The sequence below is a fragment of the Chiloscyllium punctatum genome, chromosome 16 (assembly GCF_047496795.1).
Source record: "Chiloscyllium punctatum isolate Juve2018m chromosome 16, sChiPun1.3, whole genome shotgun sequence".
NCBI classification, from domain to species: Eukaryota; Metazoa; Chordata; class Chondrichthyes; order Orectolobiformes; family Hemiscylliidae; genus Chiloscyllium; species Chiloscyllium punctatum.
In genome coordinates, this window is record NC_092754.1 from 13,903,858 (window position 1) to 13,918,721 (window position 14,864).

At 42.1% G+C, this 14,864-nt stretch overlaps 1 protein-coding gene across 3 annotated transcripts in view; it reads right to left on the reverse strand.

The window, feature by feature from the left end:
• LOC140486975 (uncharacterized) overlaps window positions 1-14,864 on the reverse strand; it is a 436,936-nt gene that overhangs the window by 229,273 nt on the left and 192,799 nt on the right. For all 3 annotated transcript variants that reach the window (XM_072586267.1, XM_072586266.1, XM_072586268.1), the window contains one exon: window positions 5,699-5,821. In XM_072586267.1, the coding sequence (XP_072442368.1) occupies window positions 5,699-5,821 (123 nt within the window). The remainder of the gene's footprint in view (window positions 1-5,698; window positions 5,822-14,864) is intronic.

Consider the following 14,864-nt stretch of genomic DNA (forward strand, 5'->3'; position numbering starts at 1 on the left):
GCATAGACTGCCTTTCTTCTCATGGTTGTCCCTTATCTGGGGCAGAAAATAAACCATGAGATAGAAAAGGCATGTAGGAAAGGCACAGTGATAGTAATCATGGGGGGACTTCAATATGCGGGTAGACTGGGAAAATCAGATTGGCAGTGGATCCCAAGAAAAGGAATTTGTGGAATGCCTATGAGATGGTTTTTGGACCACTTATGACAGAACCTACTAGGGTAACAGGCAATTCTGGATTATGAGATGTAATGATCTTGATTATGGAGCTTAAGATAAAAGAAACCCTAGGGGCAATGACCAATATATGATAATATTCACCCTGTAGTTTGAGAGGGAGAAGCTGGAATCAGATGTAACGTATTACATCTGATTTGTGAAGGGTAGGTCTTGCCTTACAAGTCTTATTGAATTCTTCGAGGAGGTGACCAAGCATGTGGATGAGGGTAGAGCAGTGGATGTAGTGTACATGGATTTTAGTAAGGCATTTGATAAGGTTCCCCATGGTAGGCTTATGCGGAAAGTCAGGAGGCATGGGATAGAGGGAAATTTGGCCAATTGGATAGAAAACTGGCTAACCGGTCGAAGTCAGAGAGTGGTGGTAGATGGTAAATATTCAGCATGGAGCCCAGTTACAAGTGGAGTTCCACAGGGATCAGTTCTGGGTCCTCTGCTGTTTGTAATTTTTATTAATGACTTAGATGAGGGAGTCGAAGGGTGGGTCAGTAAATTTGCAGATGATACGAAGATAGGTGGAGTTGTGGACAGTGAGGAGGGCTGTTGTCAGCTGCAGAGGGACTTAGATATGATGCAGAGCTGGGCTGAGGAGTGGCAGATGGAGTTCAACCCTGCCAAGTGTGAGGTTGTCCATTTTGGAAGAACAAATAAGAATGCGGAATACAGGGTTATTGGTAGGGTTCTTAGTCAGGTGGAGGAACAGAGGGATCTTGGGGTCTATGTACATAGATCTTTGAAGGTTGCCACTCAGGTGGATAGAGTTTGTAAGAAGGCCTATGGAGTATTATCGTTCATTAGCAGAGGGATTGAATTCAAGAGTCGTGAAGTGATGTTGCAGCTGTACAGGACTTTGGTTAGGCCACAGTTGGAGTACTGTGTGCAGTTCTGGTCGCCTCACTTTAGGAAAGATGTGGAAGCTTTGGAGAGGGTGCAGAGAAGATTTACCAGGATGTTGCCTGGAATGGAGAGTAGGTCGTACGAGGATAGGTTGAGAGTTCTCGGCCTTTTCTCGTTGGAACGGCGAAGGATGAGGGGTGACTTGATAGAGGTTTATAAGATGATCAGAGGAATAGATAGAGTAGACAGTCAGAAACTTTTTCCCCGGGTACAACAGAGTGTTACAAGGGGACATAAATTTAAGGTGAAGGGTGGAAGGTATAGGGGAGATGTCAGGGATGGGTTCTTTACCCAGAGAGTGGTGGGGGCATGGAATGCGCTGCCCGTGGGAGTGGTAGAGTCAGAATCATTGGCGACCTTTAAGCGGCATTTGGATAGGTACATGGATGGGTGCTTAATCTAGGATAGAAGTTCGGCACAACGTTGTGGGCCGAAGGGCCTGTTCTGTGCTGTATTGTTCTATGTTCTATGTTCTATTACAATTCAGTAAAGGTGACTACAAAGTAATGGAAGAGGAGCTAGCCAGAGTTGACTGGAAGGGGAACCTAGCTGGGAAAACAAGGGAGCATCAATGGCAGGGGTTTCTGGGGTAATTCAGGAGGCAGAGCAGAAATTCATCCCAAGGAAGACAAAACATATTAAGGGGAGGACAAGGCAACCACAGTTGACAAGGCAAGTCAGGGAAACCATAAAAGCAAAAGATTAGCGGGAGACAAAAAATTCAGCAGATGCTAGAATCCAAAATAGACAAGCAGGAGGCTGGAAGAAAACAGCAAGCCAGGCAACATCAGGAGGTGGAGAAGTCAACATTTCAGGTGTGACCCTTTATCAGGACCTTGAGTCCTGAGGAAGGGTTATACCAAAAGATTAGTGGGAAGCCAGAGGATTGAGGAGCCTTTAAAAACCAGCATAGAGCAACTAATAAAGCAATAAGCATAGAGGAGATGAAATCTGAGGGAAAGCTAGCTAGTAATATATAAGAAGACTGAAAGAGGTTTTTAGATGTATCAAAGGTAAAAGAGAATCAAGAGTGGACATCAGACTGCAGGAAAATGAGGCTGGAGAAGTAGCAATGGAGAACAAAGAAATGGCAGCGGAGCTGAATAGATACTTTGCATCAGTCTTCCCAGTGGAAGGCACTAGTAACATTCCAGAACTTCAAGACAGTCAGGGGTAAAGGCGGGCATGGTAGTTATCACTAAGGAGAAGGTGCTGGGAAGTGGAAAGGTCTGAGGGTAGATAAACTATACCCTAGAGTTCTGAAGGAGTTAGCTGAGGAGATTGGGGAGACATGGTGGTGACCTTTCAGGAATCATTGAAATCAGTAAAGGTCCCAAAGGACTGAAAAATGGCTAATGTAACACCAATGTGCTGGCCTTGGAAGGGGCCCAGTGGAAGTTCACAGGAATGATCCCGGGAATGAAAGATGTGTCATATGAGGAGTGGTTGACGTCTCTGGGTCTGTACTCGATGGAGTTTAGAAGGGTGGGGAGAGAACCTCTTTGAAACTTACAGAATACTGAGAAGCCTGCTTGGATTAGAACTAAAAAAGATGTTTCCACTTGTAGGAAAAACTAGATGCTGAGGGCAAAGTCTCAGGGTGAAGGGACAACCCTTTGAAACAGAGATGAGGAGGAATTTCTACAGCCAAAGAGTGATGAATCTGTGTAACTCATTGCCACACAAGGGTGTGGAGGCCAAGTCATTGAGTGTATTTAAGGCAAAGATGGGTTAGGGGTTTGTGATTAGCAAGGGGATCAACAGGTACAGGGTGAAAGTGGGAGTTTTGGATAAGATATCAGCCATGGCAGAGCAGAATTGATGGGCTGAATGCCCTAATTCTGCTCCTCTATGGATTAAGGCAGCACAGAGGGCATGCAGGGTTACTGGTGTTAGAAGTTGGGGAGTGACAATTTGAGGAAGATGTTGCAGGCAACAGTGAGAGTGGTAGAGCATGACCCTTTGTGGGAGGTGGGTACGGCAGCTGAGATCAAGTGAATGTGAGGTGGTGGTACTTATACTGGCAAAGTGGAGAAGGACTTGACCTTCTTTCTACAGCACTGGGCATTACTCTAAATGGCTGAGACTGCTTTAACCCATGTGGCAACATGGAACATGCTGGCATGGTCTGGTGTTGTGGCCTCCTTGATTGGTCCTGGGGTTGGCACTACCAAGTCCAACAAGACCTCCAAGACTCTACCCACAAACTGAGGTTCTAATTACCTCCATTTGCCATGTCTGGGGCAAAGCTCGGGAATTGCTCAAGGCAGCTCCAGACTGACAGTGCTTATCCAACTCTGCAATGGACATTTAAAAATGGTGTGGGCACATGGGAGGCCAGTGAATTCTGGAAGAGACAGTGAGCAGTGAACAGTTCTGGGAACAGTACATGGGAAGGTGAGGTGGAGGTCAAATATGAGAGATATAATAGGTGTGGAAGGTAATTAATGAGGTGAATATGATAAGATATGGCCTCATGGTAACAGACCCTCCAAAAAACCCACTGCAGCTCAGACTTTGCCAAAACGTTATAAGATTCAGCCCACAGTTGCAACTGGATTCCCCTCACCTATTGAAATAAACAGCCCAGGCAGCCCATATTTGACTAACTTACATCTGTTCCCCAATGTTCCTTTACAAGATCTTTTTATCCTATTCATTCTTATTCTTATGAAAATATATGTGTGGATTTCCAAATTATAGCTGCCATTACCATGAGAGCTTTAAATAACAGACTTCCTCTATCTTTACCCTTATATCTTCATACCCCTTGTTGATCTAAACTTCTCATGCACCCCTCCTCCTCCAGTTTTCTCATTTCCTTTCCTGACGACACTGAATACATCCTGCACTCACCAACCACAATCGTTGACCACCTCACTGGATGTCACCCAATGTGATTCCATTCATGCATTCAGTGTTTGAAGCAAGTTTGAAATATGTATTTGAATCTTTGAATAAGACCTTTACTGTCTTAACTGTCAGTTATGGACTTGGTGAGACATCAACCTTTTATACAATAAAGCCTTACCGTTTCTAAAAATTGTTCTCATAAAAACTCGCTCTGACAATGTTCTCATAAAAACTCGCTGACAGTATTGATAGCATTAAGCACTTCTTAATATTCTTTTGTTATATTCTCAGCAATAGAACAATGATGACTCTTCAAAAGTGACAGCACTCAGAGTAACTAATGTCGTGTACAGCCAACAATCAAAATGGCAACTGGAATCCTCATGAACAAAATGATAACAAAACATGCAAAGCAGAACCAGCGGAAGACTTACAATGTTTTAGATCAGCAAATACACCTTGAAAACCATTTGAAATATGATAACTACAAAATTGAAATCTTAAGAGAGACAATGTTTGGAAATACAATGCATATTTCAAATAGTAGAACTCAAGAATAGAACTTATAAAAATTATTCAACAGAAATTGTTGGCACATATTTCTGACCAAACCTGCATGGAAACTTACTGATTTCATATAGTGATAAAAATATGTAAAGGAAAATAACAATCCCTCTGGCATGATAAATGTTAGAAACAAAGTAAATTGCTGCTAAAATTTATAGAGAAAACATAAATAGCTGAAACACTTAACAATGAAGTACGTGTTCAAAGGGTTCAAACAAAATGTCATAAAGTATAATTTATAAACTCCACAATCTTTCTGGAATCTTTCATTGACTTTTCCTGGATCAGATTCAGGAAATAAGTTGTCCTGAGGGGTATACATGAATAGTTACAAATTAGACAAGAGGTGTAAAACTGCACGAGAGTCAAACATCATTCACCAATACCACAATCAAATATTTTGCACTGTTACTGTGTCTAAGTGTTATCTACTGACACCATAGTCAAACAGTGCATGTTAGTATTTTTGCAAGGTTTGTGAAGGTTTGTAGCTCAAGTTGAGGTTTAGGGTGTAAGTTTGCTCGCTGAGCTCAGCGAGCAAAGCTACACCCTAAGCATGTTAGTATGATAGCACTTTTGGCATCATAAACCCAGTGTCTATCTCACTCCTACATTCCAATTTCCAGCACCTAACTTCCACCCACAACCTTTCCCAGCAGCTAAAACCCACCTACATTCCAACCTCTCCCAACTCCCAACCACATTCTAATCACTAGCATCCATCTCTCCTTCACATTTCAATTTCCAAACATATCTCATTCCATGTTCTAACCTCCAGTGCCCACTGCTTTCTCACTTGGTTTCTCTCCTTCTCTCTTTCACGTAACAACGAAAGGTTGTGCGCTTAAAATACATTGATCTCTTGATCATTTTCAATTGACACACATTCCACTGAGGAATCTGGTGCTTGATTTTTTTTCCATAATTCAATAATAACTGACATACAAATTGTGATCAATAGAAGTTCAAATCAATTCCAGGATTAACAGTTGGGCTACTGTCGGAAATGAAGTGATTCTATTTCTCCAATAAATCTATTTCAAACACAACAGTTCAATCCAAAAGTTGGTGTTCTTAACAAGCTTCCAACAAAATTCACATCATGGTGCTCAAAAGCTCAAATGTCCATGTGCTTTCTCCCTACCTTCACAGGTTTTCCCATCGGCTTTCAACTTCAAACCCTCCAGACACTTGCAGTAGAAACTACCGATGGTGTTACAGCATTGACCTTCACATCCTCCATTGTTCTCTTCACATTCATTCACATCTGTAAAATAAAGCACACACATACAACCTCAGTATGTTGCCTATTTAATGTCTTAACAGAGACTTAGAATGAAGTCATTCAGTGTATTGTGTCTACATCAGGCTCTTTATTACAGCCAAGTTAATCTCATTTCCCTTGTATCAAATGTTCAATCTATTTTATTTGGCCAAGGGCCCATGGGATGGTGAGTGAAAACAGACCACCGAGTGCCTGATTTATATGCCTAATGGCACAGAAGTGTTAGCCTTTAACTCAATGGATAGCCCTCTCACCTCTGAGTCAGAAAATTGAAGGAGTACTGCCCTGTCAGAGATATTAAATCAAGATACCATTTGTCTCTTCAGGTGGACATATAAGATCCACAACAGAGAACAAGAATTCTCACCACTGTTTTGGCCGATACTTATCCTCCGACCAACATCATGATAAAACATTATCTGGTCATTATCTCAAAGTTAATTGTGGGATTTTGCTAAGTGTAAACTGGCAAATAGACTTCTGGCATTACAATGATTACACTTCAAGACAATCATTCTTTGACATAAAATGCAGTGGAATTTCATGAAGGATGCTTTGTAAAAAGAGGTCAATTCCTTCAAGGCTTAGAACATTTCTGTAGAAATGTATTTGAACTGTTGAAACAATTATACTTTCACACCATTATAAAGGGTGTTGCTTTTATATAATGCCTCTAATATTGTAAATACTCTGTGATAATTCACAGCATTGACGGTCAAACAAATTTGTCATGGGGCCACATCAGGGGAAATAGGACAGCTTATTAATAATATAATCACAGAAGTCGGTTTGAAAGTGTGCCTTAAAGGAAGATAGAGATACAGGAGATTGCGAGAGATAAAATCAATCCTGACAAATTGTTCATTATGTTAGAGGATGAAATACAAGGAGAAACGGAGGAGGCCTTCAGGCTGTGCCATGGGATATTGGTGCTTCGTATAATTTTTCTCTCCATTACTTAAGCAGTGACATTAACTGATTCAAAGTCAGAAAGTCAAACCTTTTATGAAAACAGCAACCAAATCAATGTCTGAAAAACGCACTTGACCACAGTAACCTCAAGGTAGAAGTGGATACTGCAGATGCTGGAGATTAAAGTCAAGATTAGAGTGGCGCTGGAAAAGCACAGCAGGTCAGGCAGCATCCGAGGAGCAGGAAAATCAACGTTTTGGTCAAAAGCCCTTCATCAGGAAAGAGCTTGAGGCTAATAGAAGGAGGAAGAAGGGATGTCAGGGCACAACGCTTTCATCCCATAATTGAGCTCAAGAAACCACTGGACTTTTTTTTTGGAGAGAGAAGGATTGATGTTATGGTGAGAAAATGGCAAGGGCAGCATAATCTATAATCTGTTCTGAAGAAGGGTCAGTAGACCCAGAATGTTAACTCTGCTTTCCCTTCACTGGTGCTGCTAGACCTGCTGGGTTTTTCCAGCAATTTCTGCTATTGTTCCGCAGTTTATTGATTTTGTAAAGGGGTTGGGTCTAATAACCTAATAGCACTCAAATCTTCAGCTGACATTTCAGAATGAGTAATAAACAATTTATCAAGTACAAAGTACACTCTATAATGTACTCCACACAATATGAAGGTTAGTGCTGTATACTGTCAGTGACTTAATTCCTCAAAGAGTTTACAGTGAATTTCTTTGGTACCATAAACGCTTTTCATGCTTTCTACATGTTGTTATAGATTAGTTAAATGTCAGGCATAACTCAAACAATCTCCCCCTTGAAATGGTAGCAATAGTTGGTATTGATTTATTTAGATTAGATTAGATTCCCTGCAGTGTGGAAACAGGCCCTTTGGCCCAACAAGTCCACACCGGCCTTCCGAAGAGTAACCCACCCAGACCCATTTCCCTCTGACTGATGCACCTAACACTATGGGCAATTTAGCACAGCTAACTCACCTGACCTGCACACCTTTGGATTGTGGGAGGAAACCGGAGCACCCAGAGGAAACCCACACAGACATGAGGAGAATGTGCAAACTCCACACAGACAGTCATCCAAGGCTGGAATTGAACCCGGGACCCTGGTGCTGTGAGGTAGCAGTGCTAACCACTGAGCCACTGTGCTGCCCCAAATTGAAAAATTTAATTGAAAATTAGATAAATTTAAGATAGAAATATTAGCACTTTGTGACATGACAGTCATAAGTGTAACATGGTCAGTGAAACAGCTGACATTCAATCTCTGGATGCCCCAGGCTTTCCCAAATTGGGTTTTCCTTACCTCACTCTAAATCTGTAATAGATTAAATGATAAGAGATTGATTGTTGTGATTAGTTAACAACTCCATTATCGTTGTATCCTGCTGGAGGACAAACTAGATAGAAGTTTTATTTTATCTTATGGTTCCTCTGTTTTAGTTAGGTGATTAATATATACAGTGTTTTATAACATGGTGACAACCTTTGCAGGCAGCTGAGGCCTGTGCACAGATGTCAAGAGAAGATGCTGTTCAATGTGTAACTGAGTCTGGCTTCATTGTGCTAAGATAGCAGATCACAGCTGCAGAAGCATTACAGATTATATTTCATTCCTGAGCTGGGGTTAAGATATAAATATGTTAAAGAGTGTGGTGCTGGAAAAGCACAGCCGGTCAGGAAACATCTCAGGAACAGGAGAGTCAACGCTTCAGGCATAAGCCCTTCATCAGGAAGGGCTTATGCCAAATCGTTGACTCTCCTACTCTTCCAACACTGCCTGACCAGCTGTGCTTTTCCAGCACCACATTCTATGACTCTGATCTCCAGCATTTGCAGTCCTCGCTTTCTCCTTAAGATATAAATGCGATCAGGTTTTTGAGGCATGATACGGTGTATAATTCAGTCTATGAATGTCATTTACATGGTCCTCCAGTAGGCATTTGACCACACAAGAGATGGTTAGCAAAATGAAAGCACATTCTTCCATTCTGAAGAATGGTCACTGAACCCAAAACGTTAATTCGGCTTTCTCTCCACACGTACAGCTAGAGCTGCTGAGTGTTCCCAGCAATTTCTGGAGTTTTTTTTTTGATTTCCAGAACCTGCAGGTTTTGTTTTAAAAGTATTTGGAATTGGGGGAATCTACAAACATGTATCGGGAATTGGTTAGGAGGTAAGAGAGTCAAAGTCAAATGAATATAAATTCCAATTAGTAGAACATACTAGTGATGTTTCCTTCCTTTGCACTATATTTATCAGTGACTTGAATGAAAGAATAGAGAGCCATGCATCTAAGTTGTTTTGATGGCACGAAATTAGGTGACATAGCAAGTGGTGCCTTTAGGAACAAAGTTAATAAAAGAGCATTGTTCAGTTCGGAGAATGGGAAAAACCATGGCAAATGTAAGGCATCCCTGAGCTGGGAATGAGGTGAAAATGCACAATGACTGAATGTCAATCTTTCCTAAGATGAATAAATTCTACAGGGATCAGAGTCAGGTGACTATCTACTGTCCTATGCTGGACTTGGGGCTTTGGGTGACTGCAGCATTGATTGGAGTCAGGTGCTGGAATGACTCAGACGGAAGAATAGCTTGGCAATGTTTACTAATTACACTCACGTCTGAACGCTGGCCACATGGATTAGTTATTTGGGGAGGGTGGGGAAAGGTTCAGGGAAGTGTACCCAGCAACGTGAGAAGAGGGGAGAAATCAGAGAAGGGAAGGCAAAGGAATTTCAAACATCTGTTAGTACTACATGGCAGCAACACTTCTCCCAAGTGGGGAAATGTTTTTCATATGGCAAGGACCTTGATGGCGCCAGAAATGATCAAACCAAACAGAATAATCTGGAGTCCAACTCCAGTGGCTCACACAAAACTCATTCATATTCCACTTCTTTAACAAAAACAAAAGGGGTAGTGTCTCCTTGGCTCAATAATCACACAGGGAGACAATATCCAGGAGAATTCAGACTCCGTGGTCAATGGAAAAGGATTATGAGCTGGGGTTGGAGCAGGGGGTGGAGATGGAGTATTCATACACCACCTCCCACCTCCCACCTCCCCCCCCACCACTGTCCCATACAGAGCTTGGCATAAGATGAATGATCGCCGCAGGGGGTCTAATTACAGTGGGGGCAACTGCGAGCATCAAAACTGCCTTTTGCAGAGGATGAATGAATCCAGGGACTGAAAGAGGGCAGGATGAGGAACCTCGCTGGAATAGATGTAAAGTAAGGCAGCACATCTGTCAGTTATTAAGACAGCTTGCCTGCTTCCTGCTTGTCACTGAAACAGCTCTGTTATAGATCACTGTTTGAGGATTGGAATGTGTAACATGGCCCATAATTACCATGTGAAAAACGATATTAATAAGCTGATAGCTGGCAGGCTGTACCAAAGATTGTTTGCGGAGTATTGGGAGCAGTGGATCATTCCAAGCTGCTGCTTGCCAAGCTACCTTAGGCATAAATCTGACAGCCCTCACTCAGTGGGTAGCACTCTTGTTTCAGAGTTAAAGCGTTGTAATTTCAGTTTGGCTGCCTCCCCAAGTGCAGTACTGAGGGATTGCTGCACAGTCTGAGGTGACCTCTTTGGGTGAAATGTTAAATAGAGGTCTGCCTTCGCAGATGGTCCTGAGAGGTTTCACAATGCTTTGTGGAAGAGGGGCAGGGGAATTTTCTCAATGTTCAGCCCAAAATCTATCCTTCAACTATCACTTAAAAAAACAGCTTATCCAGTAAGTTGTTTCACTGCCACTTTGTGTGGTCTTGATATGTAAAAATTGGCTGATATATTTCTTACATTAGAACAGACACTTTGAAGGTACTGTATTTGCAGTAAAACACTTTGAGAAATCTAGAAGTGGTGAAAGCTGATATATAAATTCAAGTCTTCCTTCTTTCCTTTCATCTATTGTTTGCATTGATGGTGATTCTAAGCAAAGAAAGCTGCCAGTTTCAAGAAAAATCAATGATCAGATCAGACATCAGGTTATTTGAGCATGAAAGGCATCAGAGCTGACACAGCCTTCACTCAACATGTGGATATTGGAATACACAGGTTTGTAAAGACTGTGACTTTTTTTTATTTTACAGCATTATTAATTGTGGACAGAAATGAGAAAAAGTCTGTTTTAAAACCAAGGGCTGAAGAAGGAACACTGCATGTTTTTGAAATCAAGTACATCAGACATTATTGTAAGAACTGCTCAGACAGCTGTTGGTTGGTTCAAGCAGTAGTGGAACAAGGTGCAGACAAGCTGAAGCCAAAGCCATGTACAGATGGAGATTCAGCCAGCAACAAGGAGCTGAATGATCGGGCGACTACTGACCAGTTATTGATAGTAAAGGTTTTTTGCCTGCCAACAGCTATGTGACTGGTTCTTGGGTAACTGAACAACTTGGAACTGTAAACAAGATGGGGAGAAGCCAACATGTTTCCACAAACTGAGCAGCACTCTCTGTTCCCTGCAGTGTTCCCACTTTAAGCTTGAAGAAAATCAGTTTATTTTAACTTCAACAGTTCCTGAAAGTTATTGCTTTTAATTAATAAGTTAGGGATGTTTTTTAAGTACGAGCTACTCGCCAGTGCCTCCTGCAAACCAGTGAAAGTATCCGGAGAAGGAAGACTGAGAAACAGCATTTTGATCAGTGCAAGAACCATCTCGGGCAATCCTGTGAACAGGTGTGACTGAACTGATTTCCTAGCCTTTCCCTCTTCCTATAATACTCATCTTTCCGGTCTGTGGGTGTGTATGTAAGGGGAAGTTTATAAGGGGTTAGGGTTTTAACTAGTTTGGGTTATATGTTGACAGTTCATAATTGTTTACATAGCTACAGTCTATTTACTTGTAATAAAGAGCAATTTTTGTTAAAGACCGAGCCTTGTCTCATGGTTTTCAGTCAATCTCCATCTGATGATCAGGTAAATTGAGGAATTCTGTATATGTTGTTTAAAATAATATATTTTATGACAAGTCCTGGGAGTAGCAGGGCTTGAATTCCAGCATGCTACCCCAGTAAGGTGCGACAGGTTAAGTTATTGAACTGGTTAATCCATTGAACATAATTTTGAATTCTGCCTTGGCAAAGTCTGATCGCTTTTTAAAAGCTATATTTATTTATTTGTTCAGCATTAATTGCCTAACTCTAATTGCACTTGAGAAGATAGTACCTAGCTACTTTCTAGAACTGTTGCAGTCTCTGAGTTAAAGAAGGAAAATGTGCTTAAAACAGATGTCAGGTAGCAAGTACAATTGAGAACCCACTTGAATATAGAAGGTTCAAAAGGGAGGTAAAAAGGCAAATACAAGAAATAAATAGGGATTATAATAAAAAGAATGACAGTTAACAAAAAGGGAACTCTTCTATATGCATATCAATAGTAAACATACGGTTAAAAAAGGGTTAGGACTGATAAAAGATTCAAAAGGGGACTTATACATAGATGCTAGATGCATGGCCCAACAATTAAAGATCAGTCAGTTTAACTTCAGTGGGGGAATCTTCTGAAAATGATTATTAGTACATGTTACATGGAAAAATGTGGGCTGATTCGGAAGACTCAGCATGAAATTGTTAAGGGTAAATCATAACTTGTTAGGATTTTTGAAGGAGGATTGAGGAGGGCAAGGCTGTTGGAATAGTGCCAGAGACCAGACATGTGAGATAAGTTATAGATTCTGGAATAAAATGAATAGCTACAACATGAATATGAAATGGTCTGAAGGAAAGGAAACAAGAGAGTAATGGTTAGTGGGTTTATTTTGGTCTGAAAGGAGCTTTGAAGTGGTGCTCCCCAGGAATTGGTATTGGGACTCTTGCTTTTCTTCATCAATATTAATAATCTAGATCTTGGTGTGAATGGGGACAATGTAAAGGTTGCAGATGACATAAAACTTGGGAGATCTGTAGATTGTAAGGGGGACAATGTAGAACTTTGACATCTTGGTGGAGTTGGTGAATTGCTCATAGAGAAGTCTGAGGTGATGCAAAAAACATGGAGAGATAATATAAAAATTAGGGTACTATTGATACGGATACCCAGGAGCACAGAGACGTGGGTGTATGTGTGCACAACTCATTAAAGTGTGATAGGATAAGGAGACAAAGCTGTTAAGAAATTGTACCACATTCCAGGTTTCAGTAATAATAGCACAGAGCTTCGTAGCAGGAACATCACGATGAACTTATGAAATCTCACCTGTGTATTTGGGCACCACACTATAGGAAGGATGTGAATGGATTGGAAAGAATGCAGGAGGGTTTATGAGAATTGTTTAAGGAATTAAACAATTCAGTTGTGAACAAAGTTTGGAGAAGTTAGAATCCGTTTCCTTGGAAGGAAGAAGGTAAAGAGGAGCTTTGATCAAAGCTTTCAAACTCACGAGGGGTATGAACAGACTTGATAAAGATAACTTGTCACTTCTCAATGAATCGAGTACCAGACTACATAATTTTAAAGTGTCTTGCAAAAGAAACAAATGTGAGATAAAAAAAATCTTTTTCACACAGTGAATAGTTAGGGTCCGAATGCACTGTCTGGAAATGTAGTAGAGGCAGGCTCAATTGAGGTATTCAAGAAGGCATTAGATGATTATTTCTATTTAAATATGTGCAGGTTCATGGAGAAAAGGCACAATTTGGCACTATTGGCAGGTGCAAATATGATAAGCTGAATGTCTGCATTATTTCTTGCATTTGCCTTTTTACCTCCCTTTTGAACCTTCTATATTCAAGTGGGTTCTCAATTGTACTTGTTACCTGACATCTGTTTTAAGCACATTTTCCTTCTTTAACTCAGGGACTGCAACAGTTCTAGAAAGTAGCTCAGTACTATCTTCTCAAAGGCAATTAGAGTTAGGCAATTAATGTTGAACAAATGAATAAATATAGCTTTTAAAAAGCGATCAGACTTTGCCAAGGCAGGGTTCAAAATTAGGTAAAAACAATGACTGCAGATTCTGGAAACCAGATTCTGGATTAGTGGTGCTGGAAGAGCACAGCAGTTCAGGCAGCATCCAACGACCAGCGAAATCGACGTTTCGGGCAAAAGCCCTTCATCAGGAATAAAGGCAGTGAGCCTGAAGCGTGGACAGATAAGCTAGAGGAGGGTCGGGGTGGGGAGAAAGTAGCATAGAGTACAATGGGTGAGTGGGGGAGGGGATGAAGATGATAGGTCAAGGAGGAGAGGGTGGAGTGGATAGGTGGAAAAGGAGCTATGCAGGTCGGACAAGTCCGGACAAGTCATGGGGACAGTAACTGAGCTGGAAGTTTGGAACTAGGGTGAGGTGGGGGAAGGGGAAATGAGGAAACTGTTGAAGTCCACATTGATGCCCTGGGGTTGAAGTGTTCCGAGGCGGAAGATGAGGCGTTCTTCCTCCAGGCGTCTGGTGGTGAGGGAGCGGCGGTGAAGGAGGCCCAGGACCTCCATGTCCTTGGCAGAGTGGGAGGGGGAGTTGAAATGTTGGGCCACGGGGCGGTGTGGTTGATTGGTGTGGGTGTCCCGGAGATGTTCCCTAAAGCGCTCTGCTAGGAGGCGCCCAGTCTCCCCAATGTAGAGGAGACTGCATCGGGAGCAACGGATACAATAAATTATATTAGTGAATCTGCAAGTAAAACTTTGATGGATGTGGAAGGCTCCTTTAGGGCCTTGGATGGAGGTGAGGGAGGAGGTGTGGGCGCAGGTTTTACAGTTCCTGCGGTGGCAAGGGAAAGTGCCAGGATTGGAGGGTGGGTTGTTTGGGGGCGTGGACCTGACCAGGTAGTTGCGGAGGGAACGGTCTTTGCGGAAGGCGGAAAGGAGTGGGGAGGGAAATATATCCCTGTTTGAGGGGGCGGAAATGTCGGCAGATGATTTGGTTTATGCGAAGGTTGGTAGGGTGGAAGGTGAGCACCAGGGGCGTTCTGTCCTTGTTACGTTTGGAGGGGTGGGGTCTGAGGGCGAAGATGCGGGATGTAGACGAGATGCGTTGGAGGGCATCTTTAACCACATGGGAAGGGAAATTGCAGTCTCTCAAGAAGGAGGCCATCTGGTGTGTTCTGTGGTGGAACTGGTCCTCCTGGGAGCAGATACGGCGGAGGCGGAGGAA